The 19360-nt window shown below is 42.0% G+C and overlaps 1 protein-coding gene across 8 annotated transcripts in view; it reads right to left on the bottom strand.

Moving 5' to 3' along the window:
- cpeb3 (cytoplasmic polyadenylation element binding protein 3) overlaps positions 1-19360 on the bottom strand; it is a 39765-nt gene that overhangs the window by 5953 nt on the left and 14452 nt on the right. For 6 of the 8 annotated variants that reach the window (XM_005933606.3, XM_005933608.2, XM_042225371.1 and 3 more), the window contains 5 exons: positions 15339-15395; positions 12075-12098; positions 10534-10701; positions 8900-8989; positions 877-995 (listed from right to left, as the gene is read on the bottom strand). In XM_005933606.3, coding sequence (XP_005933668.1) covers positions 877-995; positions 8900-8989; positions 10534-10701; positions 12075-12098; positions 15339-15395 — 458 coding nt within the window. The remainder of the gene's footprint in view (positions 1-876; positions 996-8899; positions 8990-10533; positions 10702-12074; positions 12099-15338; positions 15396-19360) is intronic. The other 2 variants (XM_014337202.2, XM_005933605.3) reach the window with 1 other exon arrangement.

The following is a 19360-nucleotide window of genomic DNA, read 5'->3' as shown; positions in this document are numbered from 1 at the left end:
ATTCATGGATTTTTTTTTCACATTCTGTCTCTCACAGTTGAAGTGTACCTCTGGTGCAAATTACTGACCTCTGTCATCATTTTAGGTGGGGGGACTTGCACAATCGGTGGCTGACTAAATACTTTTTTGCCCCACTGTACACAGCTTAATGTTACACAACTTATATGGTTTCCATATAGAATGTACACAACTTAATGTTAGAAGCCTTAGAGTCTGTGCTAAAATAAGAAGGTTAACCAGCTAAACTTAAACACATAAACATGCTGGAATTGGCACTGAGAGCCAGACAGCATGCTAATTTTAGCAGTTGACTCAAAGCACTACTGTTAACCTCACAGGCCACTAGCATGGCACTTGAATTTTTTTTGGTGATCAACTGGACCCAGCACCAAATTTGGATTCAGGAGACAAACACCCTCTCTACTTTTAAGGTTGTGCTGAAATTTTATAAATATTAAAAAAAAAAAAAAGAGGGCTGCATCAGGTGACCCTGAACATTCCCTTAGTTATTTATTCTTTTCACTCTCTGCATTTGAATAAAAGACAGTGTGTCTTTTATTCTGTAAAGGGATTTTTTTCCTTCCCACTGTCACCAAGAGCTTTCTAACAGGGTCTAAGGCATCATTTGATTGTTCAGGCTTTTTGTATATTTTAGAGTCTTTACCTTACAATATAAAGCACCGTTACACACTTGTTCTTGTGATTTGGCACTATATGAATAAAACAGAATCAACTTTTTTTTTTTAAGAACCGTGGGCATACTGTCTGGGCAATTTAAATAAGTGAACTCTCATTAATTCAAGAAAATATGGAGGGAAATGTGGTAGCCATGTCAAAGTATGTTGCACCATTTCAAGAACTTTGTCTTAAACTTACTGGTTTGTCTTTGATTGTGGGACTGGATACACACAGGTAGAGTTTTCCATCTTCCTCAATGCAGGCATCAATCAGGGCCTGAACAGAAGATTCTTCCTGGAAAAGCAGGAAGGCATAGCCTAAAAAGGAAAAACAAAAACAGGGATTTTACAGGAAGGGAGAAAGAAAGAGTTTCCACAGAAACTACATTTCCTGTGTTTAATAGTCACAACCTTGTGACCATGACACTTTTAAGTCTGTCTTCAAGGCAAGAATTCATGGATATCAGACTTTATTTTTTAAATACAGTGTCACAATCCCATGACTAAGCCCCACACTGTTTTCCTTTGAACTATTCATAGATTCAGACAAGCAGGGCTCCAAGTGCACAGATGACCTTGCAGCCTGTTCTTCCATACTCATCAGCCTTGCATTCATATACGAGACATTCAGATGTTCCAGGCACCTTGCCGCCTGCACAGCCTCAGATTAAATGGCACGGAGTGCTTCACTCCTAAAGGAACCATGCAAAATTGATCAGCCTAACGCACTGCAGATCTTCCAGAGTCAGGTAGAGAGAGTTTGGTGATGTCTTTGAGAGGCAGAAAGAAAGAATGAGCAATTCAGACAGTCACTCTGTACTACTGAATTATTTAGCACGGAGAGCAGAGACCTCATCCAAGGTCAGAGCTATTAAGCCACTTCAGGCACCCAATTCAATAGGGTACATCCATCACGCGGTGCTACGGGGATAACGAGCAACAAAGATCTGATTTATAGGCTGAGCATCATGAGCGCCATATATTGAGAAAAGACAAAAAAAGAAAACTTTTTTGACAGATGGATAATGAATACAGGATGCATGTCTGAAACTGATAAAGGTAAATATCCAGTGCAGCACATCAGTCAAAAAAAGGCACACAGTCACCTCTGAATAACACTAACCTATTCATTTATTGCTCTATTTATGCCAGAAAGGACCCGGCAACACCTGTGGCACCCATGAGTCAGAGGATTACGAGCTGCCGTCTGAGGAGTTTGAGTGGGTTTCTACCGGAGGACACTCCAACTCCAGTCACTTCACCTATTGCGTATCTTTAAAGGCCATTTGTTCCAGTGAGAACCCAATTATCTTTGACATCGTATCACCCTAACACGTATACACATGCAAAACCCAGTGACACACACTGACATGGACAAATGCATGAGTGGCAATGCGACTTTGATGTTTTAACATTTCTCAGTAGAGTTGCTACAGTTTAGATAAGCAGAAACTGGAGGAGAAAAAAAAAAGGTCTGACTCAGCAGACCCCGTGGTGTGTAGATGCATCTGCGTGCATGTATTAGGGAAGGGGGGATAAAAGCAATGCAAGAAAGAAAACTGCCGCCAGTCTCAAAGGTAAGCTGAAAAAAAAAGCAGGTGCGTAAGCAGATGCGGGTTTGTCCTTAGGAGAAAGGGTTTTTGTCCGACTGCGACTGAACGTGAGGCATGTGCCCTGATGCATGTGACGCGTCTCGCCATCGCAGTGATGTGGCACAGCTCTCCCTCTAGCAGTGATGACTACTGCATCTTCCTGACATCGGCATCTACAGCAGCAGAAAACACTGCAGCAGATTTCCACGCAGTGTATGAAGCTTCAGGATTGTGATCTGATGACTCTGAAGAGCGAGAAAACTGCGACTGCGCAGAAAATACTGAAAAGAACCCAAAAGCAGCATTTTTGCAGAAGCCACCAAACACAAAACTGTGTTGGAACTTAAACTGGTCAGTAGATGGGAAGAAAAGTAGCCCTTCCCTGAACGCCACACTCAGGATCTGCAATACAGCATGTCTACCACTTTCGTGGTGAAAACCTGAGTGTGTTTAAGAATTCACCTCGTACTTTGTAGAGCTACCTTTTGAAGCAGTTACACTTGCAAGGTTCTCCGGGCACGTCTCTTTCAGTTTAAAACATCTGGCAACTGGGATTTTCGCCGGTTCTCCAAGGTGAAACTGCTCCGGCTCTTTCAAGTCAGATGAGTCGTACTGGTGTAAAGCAGCATCTTCAAGTAATGCCACAGATTCTCAATTGCACTAAAGTTTGAGCTTTACCTTTAAACCACTCCAATGTGGGATTAGAGTTGTGTTTAAGGCCATTGTCCTGCTCATAACAGACACTCTTGGCCTTTCTGGCAGACTGAAACTGAAAAGTTATGCTTTATTGGGGATTTATGAATCAGTGGCTACAACGTAACGTCAGACCCACCTGAAACCCTACGCTATGATCTACAGCTATTTGATGTGCACCTCCCCACACGAGTCGAAATCAGCTCTTAGTTTTGTCTGATCAGCAAACTTTTTTGGAAAATCTGCCACTTACCCTTTCCAACTCCAAATGTTTTTTACATACTGGCAACTTTTCCATATAGATCCACTCCATGAAATGGACAGTTTAATGCTGATCTATGGACCGATACTCCCATCTCCACTGTGGAACTTTGCCACTATATCAGTATTACGTTTCGTATCCACGTTAAATCTCTGAGATATGGGTGAGATATTCTTTCCATGTTCTTTTAATAAAAGAGTCATTTGGCTCCGGTTTATACTACTAATCCACGTGACCTCTGAAGTTATCTTGTTGGTATTGCATCTTATTTAGGGATTTACAAAGTAAATCAGATGAATCCATTAAGATTTATTTGTTCAATTCCAGGTTAATTTCACTTTGAAATTCATCACTAAATGATGGTAGGTGGGGGGGAGAGTTTTCCAAGACACCCCAGATGATTTGTTTTTTCATTTTGTCTTCTGACAAATTCTTAAAAATGAGATATGTATTAACAGTATGTCAATTAGATAAATATCAGATTTTGCCAGCACAGCAGCAGTACACAACATTAAGTCTCTGTATGCATCTAAGCTTTATGCAAATAACCCCAGGGGACCTCACTAATTAAAGGGTTTTAGCTGTTGGTTTTGCAGGCTAATAAGCTCAGCGGGGCTATGATGTGTTCCCCAACAACAAACTGTACCACTGTGAGCAAAACAATAATATCCACAATGCAAAACTAATTAAAATCAGCTGCTTGAAGCGACCAACTAATCTCTGTCTTTTTTGTAACTGGTCCTTACAGAGCTAACCCCCGTCCGCACCACACACAGGAAATGCACAATCAGACATGACATAAAGAGGATTTTTGTGCATCACCATCTTCCTGCACGTGCCTCATCATCACCCGACATAAGACCCCCTGTCTCTGGGTTGCAGGCTTACATAAAGAGGGTTTGTCATTGGGAGAAATCATGTGGTTTAGTGCTGACATTCCCCCTCGGAAGAGAGAGAAAAAAAGGCAACTGCAGTTGTGCACAAGAGGGGGGGGGGCATGAAAAGGCAGAGCTAGCCAGCAGCTCATACAGTCTGAAGGAGGGAACAACGTGTTCCATGACCCAGGACAGAAGAGAGAGGCGGAGAGGGAGAAGGAGGAGGGGGAGAGGAGCAAGAGAGAGGGGTTTTTTTTAAAAGTGAGAAAAGGTAGGAAGAGAAGGGAGAGAGGGTGCATGAATGGCTGCCTTACAAACGGAGTTTTAAAATAGCAGAGGCGGCTGAGGCGAATGGGAAGCTCCTGCTTTAATGTGCCCGGTTAAGAAGTTGTAGAGTTGATGCAAAAGACCTAAAAGTGATGCAGTCATTTGCTATTTGCTACACCCCACTTTGCACTGCAACCAATACGTGAACTCCTGTCACACCATTACACCTGTCGGAGGGGAAAATCTCTCAGCAAACATCCCGTTAATACAAACAAAAAAAAAAACTTTATACAGTCCTAAACTAGACTTCCGTGGTTGGACAGCTTCACCAGAATAAGAGCCTCATAATTCTACATGTCACGATCAAAATAATACTTCAGCCAAGGCTGCTTGTTAAAGTGGCCTGCGCAGATTCCTCTGGCCACTCTGTCCCCCTCCAACGCTCAGACATCTGAATGGTGCTGAGGATTTCTCTCTTTTTCCATCATCCTTGCGCAGTGCAGAGGCTTATGCCGCGGGAGGAGAGCACAGATCTGCATTGGCTCGTGCCTGAGATTTATAGGGCTTTGCTGCTGAGCTCCGAGCACTGTCTAGCGAGCGGGCTGGGGGTGGGTGGGGGGTGAGAATATGTACACCAACAGCATTTCTTTCCTCCTATAGAGCGCAGTTAACAGACAAACAAAAGGCCCCCTCTTGGACAAACCGATGACTTCACGCAGGACCGAGTCTTTCCAGCAAAGGAGGCCAGCTGATTGACTCATGTGGAGAGAAAGTGTCACGTCAGTGGCAACAGGATGACATTTTGTGGAGTAAAACAAAAGACGTGAGCTGCTAGTTTGACCTTTTTGGGAGATTAGGTGGGAAGACTGATAACAATTTCATGTCTGCACAGCTAATATGAATACACTAAAGTGCTGAGAAGTAGTTGAAACCTTTAGTAAAGTCACAACAGTCATTGTTTTCAGCCGTCGATAGAAAACGAATGCCGACATCTCTCTTATTTTTAAAGAACGGCTCCATAATGACTGCTCTCTGAACTAGTTTCTACTCGATCTGCTTTCGTATCTTTGAATTTGATAGCGTGAGCTTGGACTTTAAGCAGTGCGCCAACATCTTTCCACTGCTACATCAAAGTCATACAGTGCAATCCTATTCTGCCCATTATCTCATCAATTCAAAGTTATGTTGACTTTGCTGAAATCCAATCCGCGATGGCTAGATAAGCTGAGCGAGCGTGGTCACAGTGTGCACCTCTCTGGCTTTAATGGGGACACTTAAATCCAGAGCTTATCATTAATACTCTCACAAACAGTGCTCTTGTGCACATACTTCAAAGACCTGGATGAGATGCAAAGGATAGAAGATACTAAACCTCCATGTATGCTATATGTGCTGTGAGAGAGGAAAGGCTGCGACTCTGACACAAAATGTAACGAGACAGGCCGCTGACAGCAGGGGGAGGAGGAGAAGAATAAGTAGGGAGAGGAGGAGGAGGAGGGCTTGGCTGGATGGATGAAGGGGGACACAAACATCTGCTCTCCTAAAAACAAATACAGGCCCCTGAGGCTCTGAAGCAATTGCAGAGTAGTCGGCGGTAGAGCAGAGGAGCGGCGAAGTGAAGCGTCACTAATCATCTCAATTTGAGGAAGTCACTCACTGGATATAATCCCCACACGAGTGCGAGAAGATAAATCAAGCCCTGAGTATTGGCGTACCTCTGCAGCACTTCTCTGCTGCCATTATTTCAGCCTTTCAGCATTTAGATAAAGAGGGGGATGTAGATGACATTCAAACAAGTCTGGCACAAGGTAACTACAGGATGCAGAGCAGTATGTTTACAGTGCTCAGGCTATGCCATGCAAACAACAACCACCTTCCTCCTCCTCCTCCTCCTGCTGTTTTTATCCCCGGTCACAGACAGAAATAGCTCCCTAACATTCGAAGCTCATTGCCAACAATAGTGATGACAGTGTTTAGGCGACAGGAGAGGGTGTGAGCGGCAGCCCCGCACTGACCAGAGCTTACTGTTCACACCCCCTCCCACAAACATCAACCAGGGATGTTCCATTTAGTTCATAAAAGCAAAATACCAGTATCGTATAAAGCTGTAAGAGCTTGCACGCTTAAGGGCATCAGAAACACAAACATCTACCTTTTATCTATTTAAAACTGTTATGTGGAACATCAGGCATGCAGCTAACTCAGTGCACCATTTGCGATGGTTTGGGGTCTTGTGTCTGGCCACCTGATAAATGCAAGTGTAACTGTTAAGGAAGGTATGTCTGTCTTTAAAGAGCCAGATACTGCACTATAGTAACCAGTAGGTAGATGTGTCCTCTGGTACTGAGGATAGCATCCTAGAGATCAGTGTATAAATGATCTCCAGAATAAGGTGATAATTGAACAAACTAAAAAGGCCTCTTTAACATACCGTATTTTCTGCACTGTAAGGCGCACTTAAAATCCTTTATGATCAGCGTTGCTGCTTTACCACGTGTAATAATTACGTTTAACATCCAGGCATCCATGAAAACAGAATTTATTAAATTTAACGGAGTTAGAAGTTAGCAGGAAGTTAGCTCGCTAGTTTCCACCTAAACATGATATAGCATGTTCTGACTGAGAGATTTCTGAAAAAATTAAAACATACGGCTCTGCTATCACTCCTAAAATAAATAAAGACAGAAAATTAAACAGCAGTGACGTTTGTAGGATTACTGAAGTTGGGCTAGCTGGTATAGAGTGATGTGCTACGTGATCGCTAGCGACATAACATAAACAGTGAAGCTAGAGGATGAATGCTAACGTTTTTCGACGCGATAAAAGTTAACGTGAGGGTTCCCGATGGTTAGGGACAAATGCAATCGCATGGCAGGATGCTGTAAACGGACCAAGCTTCAGTTACGAGAACAACTGAGATAATCCATCCACAATACGAGGTTAGTCATTAATATACTCCAACAACATGGCAATAGAGCAGCTGCAAGAGAATTCAACGTTAATGAATCAATGGTACGGAAGTGGAGGAAGCAAGTTTTGTTTCCCTTAATGCACCTTATAATCCGGTGCGCCTTATCGTCCAAAAAAATATGGTGAGTCTTTGAATCCACTGTAACTACAACAATATTCCTTCTCCATAAAAGTGCCATGAGAATAACATGGCAGTCAAAGTAATTTCAAACTCTTTAAGCATTTTGGATCAGATTTGATTCTATACATGCAGTTCGTTTGTTTTTTTTTATCTCTGGTGACCAAAGAAACTAAAAATTAAATTAAAATCTAAAATCAAAAACAGAGAGGCCAATAATAGACCCGTTACAGCATAGGAACAAAGAGCACAGCTAGTTCATGTTTGTCCTTACTCCAACCCTCTCCTTGCACCAAGAGAGTGTTACCCCAGCCCCTAAATTCAGTCTCGGCCACAATATGAGTCATCCCTGAACCAAAACGCTTTCATAACTGTAGTCACATACTCCCGGCAGTTAAATGTGAATCAAGGCGGAAAGTGACAGCCATCTTCCATTCGGTCAAGCTTGGAAGGACGTTTAACACGGGGAAAAAGGCAGATGACCTCTTGACGCCAATCCCACATTTGTAAATCATTCGTCGCACAGCAAGATGCACACACACACATATACACAAGTGTGTGTTCTTACTCTCACGCCCGGAGCTATTAGTGCTAAAATCTCTGTCACCAGGCATGTGTCCAAGCTCCCTCTGCCAGTTAATACAGAGAGTGTGATATAAACAGAATATTTTAGCGGTTTCTCTCTGAGTTTTGGGAGTGTGGTTTAAAATTAGAGCAAGAGATGAATTCCCTCTACTTACTGATGAATTCTACACAGATCCCCAGTCCTACATGTCTCCTCCCCTTACATGGCGGCATCCTAAGCTCATTCATTCCCCTAAAAGGATGCTGCATTTTTTCCCCCCGTGGTTTTGGATATTAGTAGACCCAAGCCTATTCAAAATAATCCTCCCAAGCTAAAAAAGAGAGGGGGATGTTGAAAAATGGGAGTGGGGGATAAATTGGCAGAGATTTTTGCAGGTCCTCCAGATGCAGTGTATTACCATCTGCCTATGGAATGTCAGTTATTTCCAGAGCGTCTTTAATAGCTTCCCTAATATGACACACTGTAGCTCCCAGGCCAGAGGGAGTGATGCAGAGGCTTTGAGGAGGGAGGCGCGACTCTGATCAGCTGCCAGAAAATGACACCCGAGAGCCTGTGCAGAAAGGCGAAAAACTTTCACACTCCTCAGGTGCTCACTCGAGCAAACACTTCTGGGGTTAAAACTCTTGGTGGCCAGTTATAGAGTCATTACACGCTGTATGTGTCTCTCTGTGCGATGCCTAAAGGTGGTTGCTAACATAAACAAACACCTCTGAGGTTGCCCAGCATGATCTGTGGATTCTGTGTAATACGAATATTTGCAAAACTCCAAAATGGCGATGCACCTGAGGTGATATTTATTGGTCTACACTTTGATGTCTGATGGGAAAATAGAGATTATGGTATGAGAACCTACTATTACCTTTAGGGGGGAAGTAGGATTTGCTCTCAGCTTTGTGGGGCCAGTCTACCACCAGGTGCCCATAGCGACGGAAACTGTTGGTGATTTCATCTGCGAAAATAAAGAAAAGACAAGAAGGAAACATGAAATTGAAAGATTCTCTCATGGTTGTTCATGTAAAATGTATGTAAAGGAGTGTATGCAGAGCTGCTTTCTATTTTTTGCGCTATTCCTGCTGCAGTAGTCGCTACTGCATTAAACGGGAACAGAAGCCGAGCACATCCAGTGTGCACTGGAAACTCATGCATTTTTCATTCTGGTTAGGGCAAAGTATTGTGCAACAACTCAGTAGCACATATGCTTGTTCACTATATGGACACAGACAAAAGAAAAAAAAAAAGACACAAAATGGATACATATAAGTAAATATCCCAAATTAATGACAGGTTGTTGTTAGGTCATAGATGTTAAAACATAGAAATCACCATCATTAAAAGAGAAACTTGGGACTAAGAGACTAAAAAAATGAAATCAAAATCAAAAGTAGATTAGCTCAAATATGATAAGGATTGCAGTGTCCCCCACCTCCCCCCCTATAGAGCCAGTCTGTAGCCGAACTGCAAAACATAACTAGTCGTTTTGTTGCAGTGATGCATGTGCACAACCGAGGCTGATGGTGACAAGGGTATCTAGGTTTTATTATGGTAAACATAAAGGTAAGTGCACCTGCTGTTTTTCTTGGTAAAAGCCCAAAGCCTTTAACCAAGATGGCTGCCAAGTGGTGAGAATCATGCTAAACCTGTTAAATGCTAGAGGCTAAACTAGCTTCACTAATGTTTAGCATTTGATCATGAAACAATATTTTCACTTCGACTTTGATAAATTGGTAAGATTCCTTTTCTTTTTTTTTTCCTTTTTTCTAAAAAAAAAAAAAAAAAAAAGTGATTTATTGGGTCTAAATATACGGCAAATTTAATTCTGCAGTTTTACTGAACAGGGGCTAAAATTTATAGACTTAGCAGGTACTTTCTACGGGTCCATAAAATAATACATTGCGGGAAATGCATTCATTCATTTTCTCACAGGGAGTTTGATGGAAAGAGTGTGTGTACAATAAATATGATATGACTGGAAGCTAGTTAGCTTAGCTTAGCACAAAGACTAAAAACAAATGACAAATGTTAGCCTTGCTGAATTCATTGTCTTTCTAGTCTCTTTGCTAAACTAGTTTTACAAACTGCTGGCGTTCGCTTAATATTTTCTGAGCACTTTTTATGTTTTTATAAAAAACCAAAACAATAAGAGCATTTCTCGGTATGTGCTATGATTAGGGAATGGTTAAGTGTGACAGTGTCAAATTGTAGAAATTGTAAAAGTTTTAATAGTAGAAGTTCAAACTGGTGGTGTGTAAATTATAATCCTCAACAAGGAGTGTCAAATTGCCCTCAAGTACGACTCGCATACTGTATGTCAGTTTAACTTTCAGTGGCAAACAGCCAAAAACACAGTCTGCAGTTTGTGAAACTTGGAAGTTTTAATATATCACAGAGTGGTGCTGACACACAAAGAAAAAAAAAAAAAAAAAAAAAAAAGAACCTGACATTAAGGGATTGTGTTTCTCCAAATGTATAAATGAAAAATAATTCTTCCTCTACCTTCGTCTATGTCAGGAGGGAGGCCTCCAACAAAGACCTTCCTGGAGTAGCGCTCCATCCTCTCTCCGTTCTGACCACGGGTTGGCGAGTTCAGGCCTGGAGTTAAGGAGGGATCACCATGGCCGTCGTCAAGAAAGCCATCTTCATAGGGAAAAAGACAGGAACGACCTGGGAGAAGAGGAAGAGAAGAAGGACACCAAGAAGACGGACGGGGGAAAACACAGGAAGATGGAAACGTAAGAGAGAGTGTTAAATACGAAAAAACAGAGGGAGGATGTGAGAGATGTGGTTTGTAGTAGCAGCAGCAATTTTAATATTGGAGATTACCACCATAATTCTGACTATAAGCTCTGTCTGCCGGGCAGTTTTCTTCCACCTCTTATTACGTCCACTCTGACTCTTATGTGATAAAGACGTTATATAATCATGCAGATTTATATCTGAACTATCAGAAATTCTGCAAAAGTCTCAGATTCTGCTGTAGTGTTACCTAAAAGGCTAATTGTAGCTTTTTGGAGAATTTAGGCAGACATATATGGACAACCATGCTAATGGTCTTCAACATCACCATATGGTTATAATGTCTGTGTGTCCACATACTTTTGGAAACAGTTTCCAAATCATGTTGTCACAATGTTATGCTAATCATTATTACAATCAGGTTTGCTAGCGTTCAGACACCACACTGCACGGCTGATAATGAGAATAGGTGGAGCTGGAACTGGTGCATTACTTTAGTGTATGGTTTTAAATTGTGGCATTCAGGAGAACAGTTCGCAGCGCATTATCAGACCTTTATTTGCGTCCATGTCTGTACTTAGGGAACAATTACAAAGCAATTTTATTCAGGCATGATTCACTGCATGTCACTGGCTTCACCATGCTAATGCTATAACCTATAATCCCCAAGCCCTGTGCTGCAGTGACCTTACAAATGTCACACAGTAGCTTTCCTTTTTACTCTAGAAGAAAGACTGAATTGGTTAAAATGCACATCAAATCAGAAATGAACCCTGCTGAAAGCACCCATCTTTGCCATCACGATGATTGGGTTACTTCTGAGTCAGCGTACTCTGTAAGGAAACCCTTAAAATCGATTTTGGAAGCACTTCAGCCAAACATGCTGGAAGATTGTTTGATTTGAATGATACCAAAGCAAAAACTGCTGATACTTTTCTTTTAAGATTTGAATGCATTTGCATACAACACCAATAATTTCACTACAGATCATATCGTAAATATTAAAGATGGAAATCTGACTCAGAATAGAGAGAGAAAAGAAAATTGTCGGATAGATTTTTTTTTTCCTCTCACCATCAAGCAAAATAAGAGTCATACAGAGAGATTTGATGGACCCCTGCACCCCTTCCTAATTAAATGCACAACATGGAAAACACTGGGTCGAAATTAATATGATTTCATTCCATCACAGCACAGATGAAAAGCAGATAGTGACACCACACTAAGACCCCCCTCAGCCTCGGAGAAAGAACACGGCCGACATGGCAAGCAGAACCCCCAGAGAAAATGCCACACGTTACCTCTTCTTCGGCCATAGCTCCGGGCTGCTTGTCAGCACAGTGGGGGAAGGGGAGAAACACAAGGAGAGACAGAGGGTTGGGGCAGGAACAAGGATAGGAAAGAGATATAGAGACATGGGTATTGTAAAAGAAGAAGGAAAAAAAAAACTAGGAACATCTCTAAGGCAACAGTGAAACCACAGATGGCCACACCTAAGCTTCAGCAATGGGACGGGAGTGATTATTACAGCCTGGCACCAGCCTTCAGTAAACCTGCTGCACCTGCCTTTGCAACAGACAGATACTGCACGGCAGGCAGGGAAGGCGATAGGTGAGGTTTGGCTACGGAAATGACCGAGATACCCGACAGCATAATGCAACGCCCCAGAGCTGGCGATTGTAATCTTGGCTTAATAAACCCGCAGTGGCGTGAGTTCGTCCTAATCTTCTGTGAATATTCACAAATGAGGCCATAAAGTGGAGTGCATGCAGAACAGCAGGTAAAGCAGGTTAGTCATTATCATGGCCTTGGTAAAATATTAAAAGGTGTTCTTAGGTCTGGGCTTGCAGACCAGGTCCAAGTGGAAACTTCCCACAGGATAAGAAGAGTGTACGGACGAGGTCGGCAGCGTTGGGGCTCTGAAAAGGATGGCATGCAGACGGGAGCAGTGGAAAGCAGGCTGTGATGTCACAGCTCAATTGATCCAAATATACAGAGGCCAAAGTACAGCACTGTGATCAGCTAGATCCCCAGCTAGACACGTGCGCCAGCTTTTAAACTGACCTCAGTTATTGTTTTTTTTACATTTTACTGCTCATTTTACTGCCATGAAATGATAAGCTGTAAAAATATAGATAATGGAGGATATTAACAGAATTTGCTCACGTTTAGCCTTTAACAAACTGAATTAAGAATAAATTCATTATTAGAGTCAGAAGGGAGGGGTATTCAGGACATGTTCACTCACTAATGTCAATCACAAATGGTCAGCCTGTGAGTGTTTTCAGTCTTTGATTTCACAGCCACCCGTCGTTCGTCACATAGAGTTTTAAAACACCAAGACGGTAACAAAATTGGCATCTTCTGTCCTACTTCTAACCATTTTAAAATTCTTTACTGATCAGAGGTCATGTGATAATGTCTCCATCAACCAAACCTATTAAATGTGGAACTAACTAACCTTTAATGAAACAGTCGTTGTCTTTACGTGTGTTCTGTGGTTGAGTTTGTAGACATTTGTAGCATTTTCTATTATATGTTGTCAGACATTTGAAAATGTGAAAAAATTTTGGCATTGGTACAAATGCCACTTAACAGTGTTGCTTCTAAGTCTACAACCTGCTGTGTTTGATTTTCATTCACCATACAAGTCTGTAGTTTACATACTGGCCATACTGAAGATAAAGATGCTGAGACACAGTGACAATAAAGCTACCGAGTAGATCTAAGGGAGGAGAGCCACTGACTTATAATACTGTATCTGAGGCCAAAAATTAACTTTCATGCTTCATATGCTTCATAAGTTTTAAATGCAAGAAAAAAAATATCATTTCAGGACTTAATCTCTGAAAAGTTCCCACAAACAATTTAGCTTTCAATCTCGCTGTGATCCAAACTGAAGCCACAAAGCACAAAGTAGGCAAAATGCGGTGCAAATGCCAACAAACAGCAGGACACCCTCCTGCCCCTCTAAACTCATCAGTCACAAAGGAGACCTCAAAAACCAATATGGGCCTTTGCATTGTGAGAGCCCCATTATGCGACTTTCCCCTCTGGCTCCTCTCAGGGAGTATATATTGTCTCTGAGCCTCTTCTTCCTCGCTATGTTTTCATTAAGAAAAGATCTGGCTCACCAATCCAAAAAACCTGGGCAGTGTCTCTACAGCTTTGCCCTCTCACCGTCTGGCCTTGGCAGAAACAAAGTCACCTAGCAACCAGGGCAAAATGAAAAAAAAACGTTGTGCTGGGAAACCGTCAGATGCCTCTCAGAGAGAATACAGCCAAGGAGGGAGAGGAGGAAGGAGAAGAGTGAGGGGTTAAGAATACGTACAAACTTCAAACTGTGTGGTATCTGAGAGAGAGAGAGAGCAAATGCTTGACAGGAAACTCTTTGTTTCCTCTGGGCATGATGAGTTTGATGCGTCCTTCTCTACTCTGCTTCAAAAGCCTCAGAGACACTTCTGCTAAGCTGTCAAGTGAACAACACCAATAAATCCGGAAGGAGGACCTACAGTCATCACTTTCCCATCTTTTGTTTTTCACTTCAAGTTCCAACGCCATCTGCAGAAAGCAGAACCCTTGCAGGTTTTTACAGCCTGAAGCCTCAAAGCTAATGGGATGAAATGAAGGAGAAACACAGAGTGAAACTCTCAAAGTTGAAACCAAAGCTTCCCCTGTCTACACCGATCACAGGCTGCGGAGTCAGCTCTGACAGACGAGGAAGATATGGACAGATCTGTGCTCGCCTGAGCGTTATCCCATGACACAACAGTTTAACATCAATCCGAGGCATGTTCTCCGAGAATAGAGATGATGAGAAGAAGAAAATGGGGAAGGAGCATCGGCGTTGTCAAGATGCGACAGTAAAAACTGCTTAGCTGAGAAATTTCCTTCTGCCTTTGCCCATTTCTTCACCCTGTAGGCTGACTGAAAATATCCAGAGAGGAAACCAAGGCTTCTCGGATTTGTTCTGATTACCAGTCATGAGAGAGATCCTGTATTTTTATTTTTTTTACTGAGGTTTGTACCCAAAAATGAAAAAAAAAAAAATAGATACTAATGATAATGATAAAGAAATATATCTTTAATAATCCAGGAAATCTCATCCCAGATCCCATCAAACAAAGACCATTTAGAAGGAAAGACCTCGGCTGAAAAATTCTGTGGTATTCAAGTAGCTGCATATGAGATAAAGAGTTGATTTTCCTCACTGTCTCATCTCCCGTCACTGTTGGGTCATCTGCCATCTGTTGGGACACTGAATCTAGCCTTTCGGGGTATTTTTGGATCTGTTTTGAGTGGTTAGTAAATAGCACTTCCTACAGTGTTAAAAGGTTTGTCTTAGGTTTATGGTGTCAGGGAATCCAGGGCTTCGTAGAGGGTGGGCAGGTGTACCCAGCTCATACTGTCAGTGGCCCCTGTGGCGAGGTCATATGTTTAACATGGAGGTATCAAACAGCGTGCCTCCCACTGTTGGTTATTTTTGAACACAGAGGACAGACAAGCAATGGTGACATTTATCTTGAGCAATAATGATCAGCCCCTACAATGAAAATGTGACTTACTGTTCAATGACATTATGTGGTCCGCCCCAGGATGATGAAAGTTGAGGCCCATACGTCCTGCCAAAGAAAAAAAAAGCACACTTTTTACAAAGAAGGGAAAACGTGGAATTTGCTGATAAAAAGTCAGCCTGTCGACAGACATTCATTTTGATCTTCCACTGTACTGTGTGCAATCGGAAAATGCCAGCCAGGATGAGCATGACACAAACAGCAGACACATTTACACAACTTGGTAGAATGGCATAAAAGACAAACACAGACAACAGATGCGGGAAAACGAGGTTGAGACACACATCCTTTTGTTGTCACATATCTCATATGCACACATGCTCGAGCAAACAAAACCAGCTACAAGGCTAAGAATTCATCAAAGCTGCTATGGTTACAGTGTGCGCATGTTACAAGAACCATCTATCTTTGCTTTCTTGGAAGTAAGGTGTCTAAATGAAAGACTTCCTGGTTAGCGCCCTTCTTGTACAAAAAACAAACGACAAAATGCACTGCCTAAAGAACCTACCCATTTTAAATAACACAGCCAATGTCATTCACAGTGACAGTCACAGAAACTCAAAAATATCAGCTCTATATTTTAGCAACAACTAAAGAAAAAGGGAAAAATAAAGCAACATATTCACAAACTTACATTTCACACATTAATATTAAGAAAATACCCTTTTGGTCCTTTATTGTTCACCTATGCAAAGTGTTATTTCAGTCACTTCAGCGACAATTTGCAAAGTGCTGGGGTTGAAGGGAACAACTATGTCCCTATAGGTTAAGTGAACTTTGACTTGCTTACACCATAGCCAGTCTCTTAAATGTTTCAAAATGTGCCCACAAAAGACAGATACTGGGGACAGCGAGGGGGGACTTTTCCTGGCTCGTGAAGAAGAGTGGAAGACGCAGATAGACCTGGTTGAAAACCAGAGAGGCAGGCTGGAGGGAAGGATAAGGGGGAGGCCACCCTGTAGCTTCACAGATGTGCATTTCCAAACTCCTCAAACCCAGTCAGAATCCAGCAGACATTAGGAGCTTGGAGACAAACAAAGCCAGTGCATTCACATTCAAGTGTCAGTAACCAATGATCATGAAGAGGTAAACACTAAAAAAACTAGTATGTGTCCCTACAGTGGGGGGTGTTTTTGTTTTCCAACTCTTGACAAAGTTCTCTGATCATCCACTACGTTCTCTATCTCCCTACCCACAGTCAAGTCAGGCTGTCATCAAAGTTCAACAGCCCCAAGGGATAGCTGCACAGAATCATGTATCGGTAAACGTGTGGGTGGTCTATTTGTTAGTTCTTCGACCAAATTACAGGGTTTAAACCCAAATGTCTCACTGACTAAAGTGTGCTTGAGAGGATCCAGTTCTACTTTCTAGCAGGCCGTGCACTTTAACCTAGTAATACTGCCAAGAAGATCAAAAAATACACACTAGATACTGGAGACTAGAGCGCGCGCGCACACACACACACACAGAATACAGAAACAATAAAATGTTGCTGATTGGAGGGCAAATGTTGCAACAGGTCCTGAGGGCTCTTGCCTTTCTGCCGAGATTAGTCATTTTGGGTGACATGGGGGTACAGTTACCCTTCTGAAGCCTTAAAATAACTCTGGGCAGGTGCCATCTGTTTCCCCTAGGAGAAGAGTGGCAGGGCCAGAGGGGCCCCTGAGTTGCTGCTGCTGCCACTGCTGTTCTGGTGACATTTCCTCACAGAGAGCTATTCTCGATCCGTCTCTCCCAGCCGCTCGGGAGAGATCCACTACATTAGGCACGGCTCCAAAAGCACCTCCAATTCCCTCGCCTGACCTGATCCCCAAAATGGAAAATTACCTCACATCGACCACTTAGGTAGAAATGGATAAAGAGTGGGCTGTGGATAGATCAGCAAAAAGCAAGTTGGCATCAATTGAGTATATGGCATCTCTGCCTAAGCAGAGCCATCGTGTTTAAAGTCGGTGAGAAACCTAGAAAATTTTGGTTAACAGTAAAGTAACAGCTATCATTGCTGAAACTACAAGAATCCTGTTCTGCAAGTTTTCACTAGAGTCCACGTGGCTCATCACCACATGTCTCACATGTCAACTGCTTTGCTAATGTTTTGCTTGTTCGTCTACCTTATAGCACATCTTTAACTGTGTGTAAGAGATATGTTTTTCCCCCAGTTGCCAAGACATTTACTTAGCAGGAGGGTGCTCCAAATCTACACTTCTTGCTGACTAATGCCAAAAAAATACAATTACCAGTACTAAAAAGGGAGTAAAACACTTTGGGGGAAAAGGGGAAAAAATGCATTGACTTAACAGATGACTCAAAAGACGAGAGGAGTGGATGTTTTTCTTAGAAAACCTAGTCAGAGTTATTTTGTGTCTCTGTCAGAATAACCTACTTCTTCCCCTTCACACCAGCTCGAGCTGACACTAACAATCCACAAGATGATTGCAACAGGGCCAAAGTTCCTTTAACTATCACGCCATAATGTTCAAAAAGAAAATAGTGAGAACGTGTTTCTAGTGGTTAAACCCAGTGAGTCAAAACTGCTCCCCACTGTCATTAATGTCTCATAAAATTAATAGCCATAAAACCATGATATACCTTTCCAGCAATAACAGAGGATTTCCAGAATCCAGTTAACTGTGATGCTCTACTTGTCTGAGGAATTAAAGCTTTCAACACCATTTCATAGTTTGTGAGATCTGGGCAAACCATGATTTTAATAAACTAAACAAGCCCAGGCTTGTTTTGTTGCCTAGGCAGGATTAGCTCAGTCATGCTTGCTGGAGTCATGAATTTTCCACCACAACATACATAACACTCTGACAGTGCAATTTATTGGAAGCAAGGTGTGATCTAACCTTTAACACAACCAATAAATACATCATCTTATCTCTATAGAGTCATCACTGTCTGTTTAAAGTACAGGGTTGTGCCTTTTAAGTTGAAATCATCTGGTGTGTTACGAAGGGTTGAAAGTTTAAGGGGTCAGAACAAACAGTTGCCCAACAAAGCAAAGACCTTTAACCTTGGGTTAATTTGGTTCAACCCCTCTCCAAACCCGAACCAAAGGAAGATTCTCATACATGACTGTTTCATACCAGTGTGATATTAAGTAAGAACAAACTTTTATCTTTCCTGGGGTCCTTCAAAGTAAATTTCCCCCTTATATAGGAAACAAAGTCCAACATTTAGGCTCAACCTTTAGAGGCTTTCAAGAAAAGTAGGAGAAAGGGTGGGTGGGTCTCCTGCTTTTCTTCAGTTAAGTGAAGAAGTGCACAATTAGATTGTTAGTCATCTCATTTGTATTATGTTTCCACTTTGTGTTTTCCATTACACAGCCCACAAAGTCAAACAGCACTAGTGTTTGCTATCCCTCGATTACTTTCTCCACTTGACTAAGTCTTAAGTCAAGATTTCAACGAAATGGTGCCAAAATAATGAAGGACCAGCATTAGGGTTCAACGTTGATTCAGTGAAGTTAAAGTTGACACAGCGATGTTGACTGAACATCGTTCCAGTGATTGTTTACTATCCGGTTTATAATCAATCAACCATCATAACATAGACAGTACTAAAACACAAAACTGTCTATAAAACCTCAGTGGCAAACTGCTCGCAGTCTAAACTAGTTTTTTCTTTAGGACAAATGCTCAAGAAAACATTTCAAATGTGCGAATTAGCTGATCATTTAAATAGTCTAAGAAGATCCAAACATACTGTAGCAACACGTAACCCCACCTCCCACTCTCTGCAAAAATCACAATTACCTGATAATATAGCTGGTAGTTTTTACGTTTCCAAAGCCCAGACTCATCAGGGGTGAAAATGGTGACACAGACTGGACCTTCCTAACGTAGCCCAGGATCACCCGCCTCTCCGTCTAACTAATGTAAGTGACTAACTACAGGGGTAGTGACTGATCTCCTGCCTCTTCTATTCCAAGCCAAACTACACACGTATAATAAGGGGGATCTGTTCAGGATATGGCAACAAAGAGTGCCGAAATGGACCCAGAACGTACA

This window comes from Haplochromis burtoni, unplaced genomic scaffold (genome assembly GCF_018398535.1).
Source record: "Haplochromis burtoni strain Fernald_Lab_line unplaced genomic scaffold, NCSU_Asbu1 Contig_170, whole genome shotgun sequence".
NCBI lineage: Eukaryota > Metazoa > Chordata > Actinopteri > Cichliformes > Cichlidae > Haplochromis > Haplochromis burtoni.
This window is presented reverse-complemented; position numbering and strand designations above follow the sequence as displayed.